Consider the following 16,391-nt stretch of genomic DNA (forward strand, 5'->3'; position numbering starts at 1 on the left):
AACTGATGTTAGGTCACCTGACCAGCATCGTCTCCCTCAGAAAATCTGCGACTCACTTCCCTCTGGTTAAATGACCTGGAAACTGCAGCAGTGTCTGAGCAGTTAGAAACATGGGCGTCAGAATCGTGAAGTTGTAGTCGAGCCCTTCAAAGCCCAGGGAATACATCCAGAGCCGTGCATACTGGTGTTCTCCTGTTCTGGAGCACTGAATGCGGCTTTCCTTGGTCAGAGCTGCTGGGGACTGTGGGAGAGCAGATAAGTCACTGCATTTGTCTAGGTGGACAGTGAGGCAAGGTCGGAAACTTCTTCCCTCCCAGACCCAGGCTGGGGTACCTGGAAGCACTCATCCATTTAATTTTTTGAAGGTTTTAAAAATGTTTTGATTGTTGTAGATTTTTCATCCTGGAAAGCAGAAGTGGTAAATAAGATAGAATTTTACCGATAGTGCAGAGAGAAATAGAAAATGAACTTAAAGAAACATGTCATTTTTTACTTAGCAGTGGTAGTTTTATTGTGTTTGTGTGTGGTCTCGAGATCTGAGAGCCTGGGAAAGATTTCGTTACTTGTTTTATGAAATATAATTTCTTATAAATTGGAATAAAACTCAGATCAGGATTTCCCATAAAAGCTTACCAGTATGACATTGCGTTTTATATTAATGGTAACTAGCAAATATTTGTTGGCTGCATGAATGTAGTTCTGTTATATTTGGAAGTTGGACATTCTCATGCTGATTTGTTTAGTGTGCCTTGCAGCACTTTGACACATTGCTTTCTTCCTGTTAACAACATTGTATTTAAACACAGCTGATTTCCTAATGGGTTTAGATCTTTAGGGATTAAACCCATGAGGACCATTAACCTAAGGACTGTAACTCAATTAGCTGCATGTGATTTAAAATAAACTAATAGATTCTCCATTTGGAGAACTTGGTGTCCTCCTTTATTTTTTTTTTCCTCCATCTAGTTGATGAATACCCAACGCACCCTTTGGCAAAGAATTCACTTTTGGCACCAGGTGCCATCAGTAATTTTTTTTTTCTGGTTAGTTTTGTTACCTAAAAATTATGCTTTTAGGTTGCACAGTGATGCTCGTGTGTTCTTGTATCTCCTTGCCCAGGCTGGTGTCATGTGGGTTTCTAACCCTTCGCTTGGTTCTGCTACTCCATGGCAGGCCTGCTTTCTATCATTTGTTGTAGAACAAACCTGAGATGTTCATGTCACTGATAAGACATTTCATATATAACTTTGGGATTCAGTAATCTGGGGTGCCATCAACCAGTTGGCATTATTGATCCATCAAATGAATACTTACCCCCTGCATCATTTAAGTTGAACTTCAAATGTTGGATTAGGTAGAATTAATGTTGGTTTGGCTTTTTTTGAACACCTTTACACTTTTTTGGTTGGCTATTCTTTGAGTTTTCTTTTTCATCTTCATCATCTTCATCATCTTTCTCCATTTGAGAATTTATTTTCATTTTTTAAAAAAAAAGATTATTTTATTTGAAAGGCAGAGTTACACAGAGAGGTAGAGAGACAGAGAGAGAAAGTTCCTCCATCTACTGGTTTGCTCCCCAAATGGCTACAATAGCTGGAGCTGTGCCAACCCGAAGCCAGGAGATTCTTCTGGGTCTCCCACATGGGTGCAGGGGCCCAAGGACTTGGGCCATCTTCCATTGCTTTCCCAGGCCATAGCAAAGAGCTGGATTGGAAGTGGAGCAGCCAGGACTTGAACTGGAGGTGGTATGGAATGCCAGCACTGCAGGTGGTAGCCTTACCTGCTATGCCATAGCACTGGCCCCTATTTCCATTTATTTGAAAGGCAGAGAGATGGGGATCTTGCATCCATTAGTTTTCTTCCCAAATGCCTCCAACAGCCATGGTTGGGCCAGGCAGAAGCCAGGAGCCTAGAACTCCATCTGGATCTCCCAAGTGGACAGCAGGGGCCCACGGAGCCATCATAGAGTGCCTTCCAAGATGCACATGAGTAGGAAGCTGGGACTTGAACCAGGCACTCGGATAAGGATATGGACATCCCAAGTGGCAGTTTAACTGTTATAGCAAATGCCTGCCCCCTTCATTCTTCAGAGTCCGCTCAAGTGCAGAAATACAATAAAACCTTATGCTGCTTGTAACCAGTATAATAAATTCAAGTTAAACAAGTTTAGTTATTATGACTGTTTTCTAGAAAACGTGTAGATGTGCTTTTGAAATTGAGTGAGGTAAAGCTGATGTGAAACCTGGATTTTTGTTTCTCTTAAGGACTGAAGGCTAAAAAAAAAGTGTTATTGTACTCAGTTTCCTTACTGTTTTATTTATGCTCTGCTCATTTGTACTTTGAGCAAGTTCACGTTTACATATGAAATAGGAAAGGAGATGGTAAATACTGCATTTTGTTCATCTCGCTGTCCTGTCTTGGAAGTAGAGCAGGGCCAGAACATTAGTTGGCGTTCTTGGTGCTTCCGTTCAGCATTCAGCACTCATTTTTTGTGGTGTCGTTACTTGCTCAAGGCAGCTTATCTTAAGTGAAAAGAGTTGTTGGTGGGATCTGGTTGCTTCTTGGCTTTGCCACAAGCCTCTGACCCTCATCTGGATGGAGTGTGTGTGTGTGTGTGTGTGTGTGTGTTTGCTTTTTGATTAGAGAATTTAGTATGGAAAGGTTTCACAGGATACCTAGTGCAATTCTGCCTTTATAAATTGAGGAGATGGATCCAGTGAGCTGTCCAGGGTTCTGCATTGCACTGGCAGAATCAGGACCTGGGACGGTCTTCTGACTTCAGCCCCAGTCCTATGTGAAGAGGCAGGATTTCTCAGAAGTTCTTGGAATCTCTGAAAACTTACCAGTTTGTTCCAGAGGAAGAAATTAGGTGCCTAACTTTGAATGTTTATCCTAAATAATTAAAGTGGCCAACCTTCAAATGCACATTGATTTTGATTTCCTTTGCTTTTGTAATCCTGATAGGTAGGTTTGTGTTTGAAAGGAACCATAAAAGTTCAAGAAGTTAACACGTGGGAGAGACATCACCAAAGTCGATGTTGATTCTGCTGTAGAGCCCCTGCACCTGGGTCCACTCATCCTGCATACAGCCAGCCCCTCCCCGACACTGGATAGTGGAAGGAAGTAGGAGTTTATTTTGTGATGTGCAGAAGGAGGGATCAGCAGCTGTGTCTGCCCTCAGGGTTAATGATGGTAGTGTGGTGAATCTTACAGATTAAATTCAGGGTTGAGTAGATCTTGACCAGGTCATTTGTGGGTCTCTGGTTGTTGCACAGTGCTGTGACTTTCCTTTGATTTGTTGCAGTAGGGCATCTGGTGTGTTCTGAGAATGCTGAGATGGCCAAGTGGGCCCCGTCTGTCTGGGGTCTGAGAGGAGACTGGTTATTAACTCTGTTTGATCAGAGCCTGGGGTTCCTGTGAAGCATCTCAAAATAGACTCTAGCTTTAAGATGTTAAGTTTAGAGGGGAAAAACTGAGGAGCTGGTGAGCTGGGGCTTTGTGGGGCCCCACCTGACCCAGGCACCATACCCTTAACTTCATGAGTTAACCTATAGTAAGGAGTTGAATTGTAACAACCAAAGTGAAGACTTGGGAACTGCAAGCTAAGGGAGACAGACTAGGGTCTCCATCAAAGGCATTAGCATTAGGGGCTCCATTTCAATAATAGATCCTCTGCCACACACACACTGAGAATTTGCAGGATCCACTGTAAGAACGTAGTGTTAGCTGTTGTGCCAATTTGGGATATGTTTGCTATTAAATAAGGAATCCATTCGCGGAGTTTTGGTTTGAGGCAATTAATGCAGAATAGAAAAAGTGAATTTTTGTAATAATAGGATTGAGTACTTATAACAAAATGCCTTTTAGAAATTTCTAAGAACATATATTTTACAATAGAAAATCATTTATTGGTAACGAGGTTCCCTATATTTCCATTTGTATTTTGTTTCATTTGATCAGTGGATATTACTGTTTTGCATTTTTTGTTTTTCCTAAGAATTTCTATTTACTTGTTTATTTTTAATTAGTTTTTAACAGCTTCAATGTGATTTGTATATACAGTTCTAAGAACATAATGATATATCCTTCCCCTCCTACTCTCTTTCCTTCTCCCTTTTTTTAGTTTATGAGACAACATATTTTAAATTTACGATTAGTAAGAAGTCTTAATACTTCATTGGATAAAAAATTTAGCAAGTAAAAAGCAAAAAGAGCATAGTTTAGTGGGAATATAGACAATGGCTATAAACAATTATTGAGTGGAAAAATGACCATATCACCATATACAGTGAATTTTAAAGTAATCACAGGTCATTAAAACTATAGTAGTATAAGATTTTTTTTTTTTTTGACAGGCAGAGTTAGACAGTGAGAGAGAGAGACAGAGAGAAAGGTCTTCCTTCCGTTGGTTCACCTCCCAAATGGCCGTTACGGTCAGCGCGCTGTGCCAATCTGAAGCCGGGAGCCAGGTGCTTCCTCCTGGTCTTCCATGCGGATGCAGAGCCCAAACATTTGGGCCATCCCCCACTGCCTTCCCAGGCCACAGCAGAGAGCTGGACTGGAAGAGGAGCAACCGGGACAGAATCCGGTGCCCCAACCGGGACTAGAACCTGGGGTGCTGTCGCTGCAGGCGGAGGATTAGCCAAGTGAGCCGTGGCACTGGCCATAGTATAAGATTTTTAACCACTGATTTTGCAAAGGTATAAAACAAAGTTTTACAAAACTATATTTGCACACACACAAACATGTCTTTCTTTCCTTTTTTTTTTTTTTTTTTGCCTTTTTAAAAATTTTAGCTCCCACATGTAAGGGAGAACATGGGATATTTGTCTTTTTGTATCTGGTTTGTTTCACTCAACATAATGTCCTTCTTTCCAACCATTTGTTGCAAGTGGCAGGATTTCATTCTTTTTTTTTTTTTTAAATAAAGCTGAATAATATTCCCTTGTGTATATATACCACATTTCCTTTATCCATTCATCTAATGATGGACACCTCGGCTGGTTCCAAATTTTGGCTATTGTGAACAGTGCTGCTATACACATGGTGGTGCTGGTATCTCTCTGATACATTGTGTTCAAGTCTCTGGGGTATATGCCCAGTAGTGGGATTGCTGATTCATATGGCAAGTCTATTTCTAGTTTTTGAAGAAATCTCTACACTGTTTTCCACAGTGGCTGCACTAATTTACACTCCCACCAATAATGTGTAAGTGTTCCCCTTTCTCCACATCCTTGCCAGCATTTGTTACTCTCTATTTTGGATTTTAGCCATTCTGACAGGGGCGAGGTGATACCTCATTGTGGTTTTGATTTACATTTCCCTGATGGCTAGTGATGTTGAGCATTTCTCCCTATATTTGTGAGCCATTTGTATTTCTTCTTTTGAGAACTGTCTATTGAAATCATTTGCCCATTTCTCAAAAGACTCAACAACAGAAAACCAAGCTGTCATTTTTGTTTTAAAATACTGGTTTGTTTTACAAGTTTTGTGTTGGAAAATAGTAATTTTATAAATTGTGTTCTTTTGGACATGTTAATTGAGTCGGTTGATGTTGTTTGGGCACTTCCCTAATTCTGAATGTTATTAAATAAAACTAACTGAGTCGTGACAATCTGTATCTCTTTTTTCTTTTATAGCCAACACGTATCTCTTTATGGTACAAGCTCGAGGTATAATGTTGAGAGAAAATGTGAAAACAATAGGACATATGATCAGGCTGTACACAAATAAAAACACTACCCTCAACGGTACAGGTAAGAGTGCTTTCTGCTAACCTCGCTTTGCTTCTGCTGCTTACTCTTGTAACCATTACGCAGTAAGCCAGAGCTTTGAAACTCTGGTTTTGCCGCCATGTAGCTCTGTTAAATGTGCATGCATCTCTACTGAGTGTGCTGGTAGATGATTGTCTGTTGTACATTTTAGGGTGTGTGCAGGTGTGGTCACAAAAGGGATAGAATTCCATACAAAGATACCTAAGCTTATTCTTACAAACATATCAAAGCCCCATATACTTTTTCAATTTACCTATTGAAAAGAAATTAACCATAAACAGAATGATTTATTCACCTTCAGGAGCTGGGCAACCATCTCTCTTCATGCTTATTCTAATTGCTGACATGCTTTCCCAACCATATCTAGAAAATAGGTATTGTTTTTAGTTACAGAATATTCGCAATTTTATGGGGTTTTTAAGGGGTTAAAAAATGTTATAAAACCAGAAATCAGTACCTGCTCTCAAATTTAAAAAATGTTGTCTGGAAAAAGAATGTCCTGTAGAATCCCATAAGGTTAATCCAAGAGGCTGCGCTAATGAGTCAGTGTTGGCAGAGTTGATATAAATAGATTTAACTCTTATGGAGGAATGCGAAAGTGTCTCAAGGGCAGTGTTCCCACAGTGGCTCACAAAGTATTATCAGGTCTTATATTAAAAGGTTCCATGGTATTTTCAGTTATTGCACCCTCTGTATTCTCATTTAAAACACTTAAAGATAATTCAGGTCAGCAGTTCTTTGTGCCAATATAAACCTCCACCCCACCCCTCTCTCTAATAATAGGAAGTCTATCTCCTAACTATAGATTTTTCTTTTCACTTGCCTGTTAAGATAGGTAGTAGCTTTAGATTGTATTGAAAAATTCACGACTGTAAGTAACATTTGTATGCTTTTTAATTTCCATTCTAAATCCATTCTCATTTGCCTAATTTGTTTATGGTGCCACAAATCAAATGCTATTGTTTTAATTTCTTACCTTAAAGAAATTTCTTTTAGGAAGACTTTCATCATGGGTGACATGTTAGTAGTCCAGTAAAAGTCTCATTAACTGGTCTTTTGCATGAATGGGTCTTCTGAAGAGGAGGTCAGTTTTAGGATAAATTTAAACATTTTACAAGCTTCTTTAGAACTTGTGCTGGTTGACTAAGTTGATTGTGACAGTGGTCATTAAAAATCTGTTTGGAGGTAGCGACTTGGTCTAGCAGTTAAGATTCCTTTGAGATGCCTTGAGTGATGGCTCAGGTAGTTGAGTTCTTGCCATCTGTGTGGAGACCTGGGTCCCTGCTCCCAGCTGCAGCTCCCTGGCTGTTGTGGGGCACTTAGCGAGTGAAACAGCAGATAGAAGCCATTTCTTGTATCTCTGTCTCAGCCTCTCAGAAAAATTTATTTTGACTGAAAGAATTATCAGACATCTTTTGGTTACTGGGTTCATATCATTGAGAACTGAAATTTTGTGATAGCAGGTTTTTTCCCCTGGGATATGAACAGGTTATATGAGGGCACTTGGTATTTTTTTAAAAAAAAACTATGCATAGTGTGTTCATAATACACATTTTCCATGAACTTTTTGTAAACCACATTATGTGTGGATGTTTAGCTTGGTTAGGCAAAATGGTTACTTGAACAAGACAAACTTTCCCTTTAGCACTCTACAAGTAAAAAAGAAAAAAATCCTGTCTTCCCCTCAGCAAGTTACAGTTTCTAGACCAAAAAACTAGTGCTTACTCCGATGAGAGTTTCCTGTCTTTTGTGAACCTTTGAAAGCTTTTCATATGGCAGAACTGTGCTCCGGAGACGGTACTTGTGTCAGTTAGGAATTAGGTCTGGGTGTGGCCGAGGCACAACAGTGTCAGTGGTGGCTTCCTCACAGGAAACTTTTTGATCCTGTATAAAGGAAGTGTGGATGCTGGGGAACTGCGGCTGTGGTGGAGGCATCCGTTAGGGACGTTGCTGTCACACACTCTTCATCTTCTGCCCTGTTGTGTGGCTTCTCAGTTAACTCACAGCCCGACGTGGCTGCCAGGACTCCAGTCCTCTTCCTGTTTGTGCTTGGGCCAGTAGGGAGGAGGAAGGGAAAGGGAAGAAGAGCAAATGGGGCACACCCTTTTAGAGCGTCTTCCCAGAAGTCCCATATGGTTTTTCTTCAGACAGCATCCTGGCCAGAACTTGATCCCATGGCCTCCTGCCACGGGTCTGGGAAGTGGAGGCTTAGAGCTGGGCGCACCATGCCCTGGATGACACTGGGGCTCTGTTACCCAAGGAGAAAGGGAGATGGAGTCTGAATCTGCAACTGTGGCGGCACTGGCGTGTAATGGAGTTTCTGCTTAACTGGATATTGGAGACATGGAAAAGGATGTCCAAGGGCTGGCACTGTGGCAAAGTGGATTAAGCCTCCACCTGCAGTGCTGGCATCCCATATGGGTGCTGGTTTGAGTCCTGGCTGCTCCTCTTCTGATCCAGCTCTTTGCTGTGGCCTGGGAAAACAGTGAAAGTTGACCAAAATGCTTGGGCCCCTGCACTTGCATGGGAGACCCGGGAGAAGCTCCTGGATTCTGATCAGCCCAGCTCCGGCAGTTGCGGCCATTTGGTTCTCTGTCTCTCCCTCTTTGTGTCTGTAACTCTCTCTCAAATAAATAAATAAATCTTTAAAAAAATACACACAAAAAGACCCTCAAATTTCTGGGAGAGATGGAAACGTATCTAGTTTCCTATAATGCTGTTGGTTATTTCTACCAACAAGCAAATAATGGCCAACAAGGTGTACGATAAGCTAATTGAAGCTTAGGGGAGAAAGGATGAATACATAGAGGCTCATTGTAAATTTAACACTCAATGATAAATAGGTTATGATTGTTATAAATATATTTCACTAAGGGTCAATGCAAGTGGCCAAAAGACACATGAAAAAATGCTCAGGATCATTAGCCATCACAAGAATGCAAATAAAAACCACGATGAGGTATTGCCTCACTCCAGTTAGAATGACTGTTGTCCAAAATTGAAAAAATAACAAAATGCTGGTGAGGATATGTGTACTGTTGGTGGAATTCAAAAGGTTCCAACCATTATGGAGAACAGTATGGAGATTCCTCAGAGAACTAAAAATGAATCTATCATGTGACCCAGCTCTCCCACTTCTGGGAATGTAGCCAAAGGAAGTGAAATCAGCACATGAAAGAGTTGCCTGCACTCACATGGTTATGGCAGCTCAGTTCACAATAGCAAAGTTGTGGAATCACCCCAAGAGTCCATCAGCTGATGATGAGATAAAGAAAATGTGGTATGCATACATGATGGGGTATCACTCAGCCATAAAAAAAGAATGATGTTTGCAATAAAATGGGTAGAACTGAGATAAACCAGACCCAGAAAGACAAACATCACATTTTCTTTATTTGTGGAAGGAAGTTAATATGTAGTGAGTATAAAAATACATTTGATGTAACAAGAGCAATTTTTCTTTTTTTTTTTTTTTAATTTATTTGACAGGTAGAGTTATAGACAGTGGGAGAGAGACAGACAGAAAGGTCTTCCTTCCATTGGTTCACTCCCCAAATGGCTGCTACAGCCGGTGCTGCACGGATCCGAAGCCATGAGCCAGGTGCTTCTCCTGGTCTCCCATGCGGGTGCAGGGCCCTAGCACTTGGGCCATCCTCCACTGTCCTCCCGGGCCACAGCAGAGAGCTGGACTGGAAGAGAAGCAACCAGGACTAGCACCCAGCACCCATATGGGATACCGGTGCCACACGTGGAGGATTAGACAAGTGAGCCATAGCGCCGGCCCCACAAAAGCAATTTTAGACATGTTACCTGACTTTCTGTAGTATGAGATGTAAATAGATACATATTTTTGAAAAGAAATCATGTACTCTGATAATCAAATGACACTTTTCCTTGTAGCCTACAAGGGCAGGCAAATTAAGAAAACAAGGTATGTTCAGTGAAGAGTTCCTGAAGCAGATGATAAGGGTCATGCAATGTTAGAGCTGCTAGGTTTCTTAAAAGTATCCCAGCACGATTACTTATTTGATGGATGTATAAAGTGAGGCCCTCAAACACCACTCACCTGGCACAGCAAGTTAGTAGTAAACAGACAAGAACCCTCACTGAGTTTGTACCACCTGTTTTAAGCTGCCCTTACTCAGGAAAAATTAAGAAGTGTACTTCAGCCGTCTTCTTTTGCCTTCAGTGGAAAGGTGCAGTGGAGTTGAATAGGAGACCTGTCCAGCAGTGCTCATTCTGTGTTTCTCTTTTTTTGAGTGTGGTTCTGGGAGGGAGAAAAACAGCCAGGGGAGTTGAGGGGATGAAATAATGTCTACCCTCGGCAGGGTTACGGTAGCATCTCTCACATGCCTGTGTTACGCACAGCCCTTGAAAACTCATCTCAGCGGTGGTTTTCCTTGATGGGCATTGCTCACCTAACTACTATTGTAGGAATAATGATTTCATGGGTTTATTACAGTGTAGTCTTCAAAAACTTAAGCCACTGTTGGCTGTGTCATCAGTTGTGAGGTGTTTAATTGCAGTACGTTTCTATAATGCTATAGGCCCTTTACTAGATGCTAGAAGTCAAGAGACATTTTGATTTCAGTTAGAAGAGATGCTCAGACTAATGACCTGAGTGGCAAATAGACTTATGAACCTGATACGTTGGAGTGGCATAGTGCTGCCGGACAAAGGCCTGGGAGAGTATGGAGGTCTCTCTGTAAGTGCCAGTGAGTTAGGCTCCTTCATTGTTTATAATGATATGGCCAAGAATAACATGTTTAAGTTCTAAGACTTTTGTGTTCAAAGAAAGTGAATATACTGATAATTGATGTCTTTAAGGCATTTAAAAATTTGGTTCTTTAGAAGCTGATAAAACTGATGACGGTGTTCTTTTGTGAAAGATTCAGTTAGTCTAGCCCTAGAATAAAAGTGAAGCAATTCTCTGTGTCTCCTGTTGTCACCGAGGAGCAACTGTTAACCGTCTGTTTTGGAGAAATATTTAGAGCTTTGAGTTAGATAGGAGTCTACAGAACTAGGGCATGTGGATAAGCGGCAGGGTGTAAGTATTAATGGCAAGAATAAATAAATTATGTAGAGTAAGAAAGTACTCTTAATTGTAGAGTAGGAAAATACTGTAAAGTTAATACGTGACATTCAGGATCACATGTGAAGGATGGTATTTTTCTATCTCAGAATAAGATAATGAATCTTTGGAACACACAAAGGCAATGGATCCCTAGGAATGACCTTATTTATCATCTAGTTCCAGCTCTGATGAATGCCTAGTATGTAGTAGATGTTTAATAAAAATCAGTTGACTGAAGTGATTGAGAAAATCATGTTCATATAGCTAGCCTGTTTGTTCTGGTGGCCTGTACAAAGAAGCTGTGAGATAAACTCCGTGGGAGTGTGTGTGCGAGAGCTGTCTACTCCATGCAAAAGCATTGCCAGTCTGTATTACGGTTATAACTATTCATTCATTATTCATATTGAAAATCAAACTCTGTTACTTTCTTAAATTTTTATTTGAAGTAGTACTTTTATGTATTTTAAATTCTTTCTAATTTATTTTTCATCTTATTTGAAAGGCAGAGAGAAAGAAATCTTCCATCTGTTGGTTCACTCCCAAAGTGCCTCTGAAAGCTGGGGTTGGGCCAGACTGAAGCCAGGAGCACAGAACTACATCCAGGTTTCCCATGTGGGTGACAGGGACCCAAGTACTTGGTCAGGAACTCAAGTACTTGAGCCGCTGATTTCTGTCTCCCAGGGTATAGTAGAAGGACGCTGGAATCAGAAGCAGAGCCAAGAATTGAACTCAGGCACTCCAGTTTGGGATGTGGGCATCCCAAGCACCATTTACATCTTTAAAAGTAGAAAAGGGTCATAATCCAAAACAGGTGTGGGCATTCCTTTTCTGCTGTTTCTTGACAGGAGGGCATTCAGTGCTTTATAGCACATCCCAATTTCATGTTCTTTTACCCCATCCTGGGATCATCGAATCCTGATTTAAATCCACATCAACTTTGTTTATGTTGTTGAGCACGTACATTGTGGTTTCTCTGTTCTTCTGGGTCACGTAGTGGTGATTACATTTGTTTTGTGGGAACTTTCCATTTTTTTTTTTTTTTTAATTTTTTTGACAGGCAGAGTGGACAGAGAGAGAGAGACAGAGAGAAAGGTCTTCCTTTTGCCGTTGGTTCACCCTCTAATGGCCGCCGCGGCCAGCGTGCTGCGGTCGGCGCACCATGCTGATCCGATGGCAGGAGCCAGGTGCTTCTCCTGGTCTCCCATGGGGTGCAGGGCCCAAGCACCTGGGCCATCCTCCACTGCACTCCCTGGCCACAGCAGAGAGCTGGCCTGGAAGAGGGGCAACCGGGACAGAATCCGGCGCCCCGACCGGGACTAGAACCCGGTGGCCGGCGCCGCAAGGCGGAGGATTAGCCTAGTGAGCCGCAGCGCCGGCCAACTTTCCATTTTTATATAAGCTACTGGTTAAAGCCTTTTCCTCCATTTGGGAGATTTTCCATGTCTCTGTTGTTGAGTATTTCTGCCTCTTTAGGCACATGAATTTGCCTCATTACGAGGGGCTTTGAAATTCCTGTGTCATTGTCTTAGCTCTTCCGGTATTGCTTTCTGATGATGGTTACTGTCCTTGGACTGGGCTTTCTTCTTGTTGGAGACTTCAGGGTCATTTTGCATTGTGAAATGTCACGAAAGAGCATCATGGAGTTTCTGTTTTTCTCCTGTTTCTATCAGCATGGACATTGTGGCCCTCTATAGAAATCTCCCTGGATTATTAATTTGATCTTTTTTTCTTTTTCTTTTTGGAATGCCTACCATTTGGGTTTGTGGCTTTTGAAAGAATCCTCAAATTTTATTACCTTTTCTCCTATTTTCCAATTGATTATTTCCCCCTCCCTACATTCTGGGAGATTATTTTGACTTTATCCTTTGATCTGACTTTTTTAGTCTTGGAAACCTAGTTCTTAAGAATTATTTTGTGTTTTACTTTTTTTCTTACCAAAATGTCAAGGCTTTCTCTTCCTTGGCACTGGGCTCTGTGCCTTTGTTCCTTCAACTTCTTGGCAGCCTCGATGGGCTCTCTCCTCCATGGATGGCTTCTGTGGTGCTGTCCGGCTTAGGCTACAGCCCTGTCTCCATGTGAATGACCAATGAGTATTTAGTTATTTTTTAAAGATTTATTTGTTTGAAAGGCAAAGTTACAGGGCAAGGAGAGAGTGGGAAGGGAGGGAGAGAGGGAGAAAGAGAAAGATACCTTCCAATCACTGGTTTACTCCCCAAATGGCTGTAACAGCCAGGACTGGGCCAGGCCAGAGCCAGGAGCCAAGAACCCCATCTGGATTCTCCCATGTGGATGCAGGGGCCCAAGCACATGGACGATCTTCATCTGCTTTACCAAGGCCCATTAGCAGGGAGCTGGATCGGATGTGGAGCAGCTGGGACTTAAACACGTGTCCATATGGGACGCTGACATTGCAGGGGGCAGCTTAACCTGTTGTGTCGTGATGCTGACCCCTTGATGAGTATTTATGTAACACAGAGTTGTATGGGGAGGGCTTTAGTTTACCTAGACTCTTCTCACATACTTCAAATCCAGTTTCCGGGGTGCTGCTGTTTTCTCGTGGGTCTGAGCTTTCAGTCTGTATCACTGGAGGAGATTAGTGAAGATGGCAAGAATATCTTCATAGTTCCCAGTGTGTCTTGCAGAGCTGCTTTTCCCGTGGTGCGTGGTTTGTGATCCAGGAGTCAGTGGTTTCATCAGCTATTTGCATCTCGTCATCTCTTACTCATTGCATGTGAATTGCATTCTGTAGGCCAGCTTCCTCTGCAGAGCAGGAAACCAGCACACTATGGTTCACGGATTTGCATTTCGGAACTTTGCTCCAGAAATAAATGAGATGTCTTTGGTTTCACAATGAAAAATTCCTCAGGCTGTGGCTGTCTCAGGTTGGATCAGGTGCTCAAGGTCTAAACTCCACAATTATTCAGTGGGCCAGAAGTTGTTCTAGGCACCGTGTATATTTATCTTACTGGCATTGGAATATGACGATATAAAGTAGGTATAGATAAGAAACTCCATTGACTTCTACCCTGTATCACAAAGCTGGTATGTTTTGGAGCAAGGATTTGAACTCAGGCATTTGACTTTGGGACTTGTAACCCCTGCACTATACCCTGTGTAATGTACTGACTCTAAAGATGTGGACCCAACATCATAACAGCACCAGGGCTCCCCAGAAGCTGCAGCCCACAGATAGGGAAAGACTGTTGGGAATGACTAACTTAAAGGTTTAGAGTGGGCTGTGTTAACAGAAGTAGTTTGAGTGAGTAAATTGTTGCTGAAATGTGAGGCGGTGAGCAAACCTCGCCCCTGCCCTGTGTGTGTGGATGTGGTGGCAGTGCCCTGTGGCTGCATGGTCCTTCAGGGCACCCTTGGCTATTTGGTAGTGGAGAGGATTCCCTGGTGTACTTTCCCACCTGAGCTCTGGCTCAGCCCTGGGGTCGGGGGAGGGTGGGGATGGGAGCAGGTGTTCTCTGATGGTTGCACAGGAGACTGCTGTGTTTGTGTGCGAGGCTGAGGACCTGCTGCCCTCTGGACGTCTCCTGGGAAATCGTGCCAAGAGGTCTGTTGCTGGGGTGCTGTGCGTCTCAGTTCTAGACAGAGGCTTTTCATTCCTTTTGTAGATTGCATGTTATAGTCGTCTCATAGCAACAGGTGACGTATTTCCTGTCGAGGCAAAGCAAAAGGCAATTTTTTGGTTGTAATTTTTTTCTCTTTTCCCAAGATTATCCTGAAGGCAATAATTCAAGTGATTATCTTGTTCAAACAACAACGTATCTTCCGGAAAACTTCACATATTCACCATACCTCCCATGCCCAGAAAAACTGCCTTACATGCGTAAGTGTGATCCAGTTTTGACTGTGTTATTATAAGATAATGAAGATCACATTTCAAGCACGTCAGAATCAGATCATTGCTGTGGGTGCGAGTGTTCCTAGTATGCAGTGTATAATGGGCTTTGTTTAATTTTAGAAAAGTACTTTTTGGAGGGGAATGATTGAAAAGCTGAAGAAAAACACAGAGCAACAAATATTCATAATTCTGCCATTCAGATTTAGAAACTGGTATTTTGGTTTGCTTTTTTCCAAATGCCTTTAAAATGATTATTAAGAGAGTAATTGTATTATCTCTTTTTGAATGTATTGGCATATGACAGAAGTCTGGTTTTGACTACCACCCCCAGTGCTACCTCCCACTTTCTTCCCCAGAAGTAACCTTACTTCTGTTGCGACTTTGGTGTGTATTCTTACAGGTTATTTATCAATTCTTTTACATAGATGACTAGATGTACAGAAAGTGTGTTTCAATGATTTTAAGAATTTATGGAAGTGGTTCTATAAAAATGGCATTTAATTCTATAACTTTACTTAATTTTTTGATAACTACTCATGTTGTTAGAAATCTAATTTATTTCTTTAAACTATTGTATAGTATGTTTCTGTATAAATGTACTATCTCTTTTCATTATTCTGTTTCCTTGATTTTTTTGTATCTTCAGCAACAGAGCATGAACATACTACTTTGATGTTGATGGATTTTTAAATTTTTACCAAGCTTATAGATTAAAAATGATATCTCATTTGTTTTGTCTCATTTGTAGGAAATTACTAGTGGGTTTGAGTTACTTTTCATGTGGTTGTGGTTTTGGATTTTCTCTCCTGTTGCTAGCTCAGTCATGGGCTTTATCGATTTATTACTGGCTATTGGGCGTTTTTTTTAAATTAAATATTTATTTATTTATTTGAAAGAGTTACACAGAGAGAGAAGGAGAGGTAGAGAAAGAGAGGTCTTCCATCTGCTAGTTCACTCCCCAGATGACTGCAACAGCTGGAGCTGCGCTGATCCAAAGCCAGGAGCTTCTTCTGGGTCTCTCATGTGGGTGTAGGGGTCCAAGGACTTGGGCCATCTTCCACTGCTTTCCCAGGCCATAGCAGAGAGCTGGATTGAAAATGGGGCAGCTGGGACTCGAACCAGCGCTCATATGGGATGCCGGCACTGCAGGCCGTGGCTTTACTGGCTATGCCATAGCGCCGGCCCCGGGGTGATTGTCTTGATTTGTAGGTTTGCATTGATTGTGTTCCAGCAATGACACTGTGTCTGCTGTGTGTTCTTTTAGCAGTCTCAGGCTTGTCTTTCATTTTCTTTGGGAAGTCATATCTTACAGAAGTTAAAAATGAGGATGTTATCAAGTGTATCAATCGCTAAGGTTTTTGCCTTTTTTAATCTTAAAGCTTTGTTTACCCAAGGCCATTCAGATGCCTTTATTTCCTTCTAATAGTTTTATTCTTGTGTTAGTTTTAAAAAATGATTCATTTATTCATTTATTTGAAAGGCAGACTTAGGGGGAGAGAGAGAGAGATTGAGATTGAGATCGAGAGATCGAGATCTTTCATTCACTGGTTCACTCCTCAAATGGCTGCAATAGCCAAGGTTGGGCTAGGCTGTAGCCATGGAGCTGGAACTCCATCTGGGTCTCTTACATGGGTGGTAGGAACCTAAGTACTTGAGCCATATTTTGCTGCTTTCCTGGGTGCATTAGCAGGGA

General features: G+C 41.7%; 1 protein-coding gene across 2 annotated transcripts in view; it reads left to right on the forward strand.

Annotated features, from left to right (window-relative positions):
- The window catches only part of B4GALT6 (beta-1,4-galactosyltransferase 6), a 68,069-nt gene that overhangs the window by 16,546 nt on the left and 35,132 nt on the right, over window positions 1-16,391 (forward strand). For both annotated transcript variants that reach the window (XM_002713488.5, XM_070050354.1), the window contains exons 2-3: window positions 5,640-5,756; window positions 14,570-14,683. In XM_002713488.5, the coding sequence (XP_002713534.1) occupies window positions 5,640-5,756; window positions 14,570-14,683 (231 nt within the window). The remainder of the gene's footprint in view (window positions 1-5,639; window positions 5,757-14,569; window positions 14,684-16,391) is intronic.

This window comes from Oryctolagus cuniculus, chromosome 10 (assembly GCF_964237555.1).
Source record: "Oryctolagus cuniculus chromosome 10, mOryCun1.1, whole genome shotgun sequence".
NCBI classification, from domain to species: Eukaryota; Metazoa; Chordata; class Mammalia; order Lagomorpha; family Leporidae; genus Oryctolagus; species Oryctolagus cuniculus.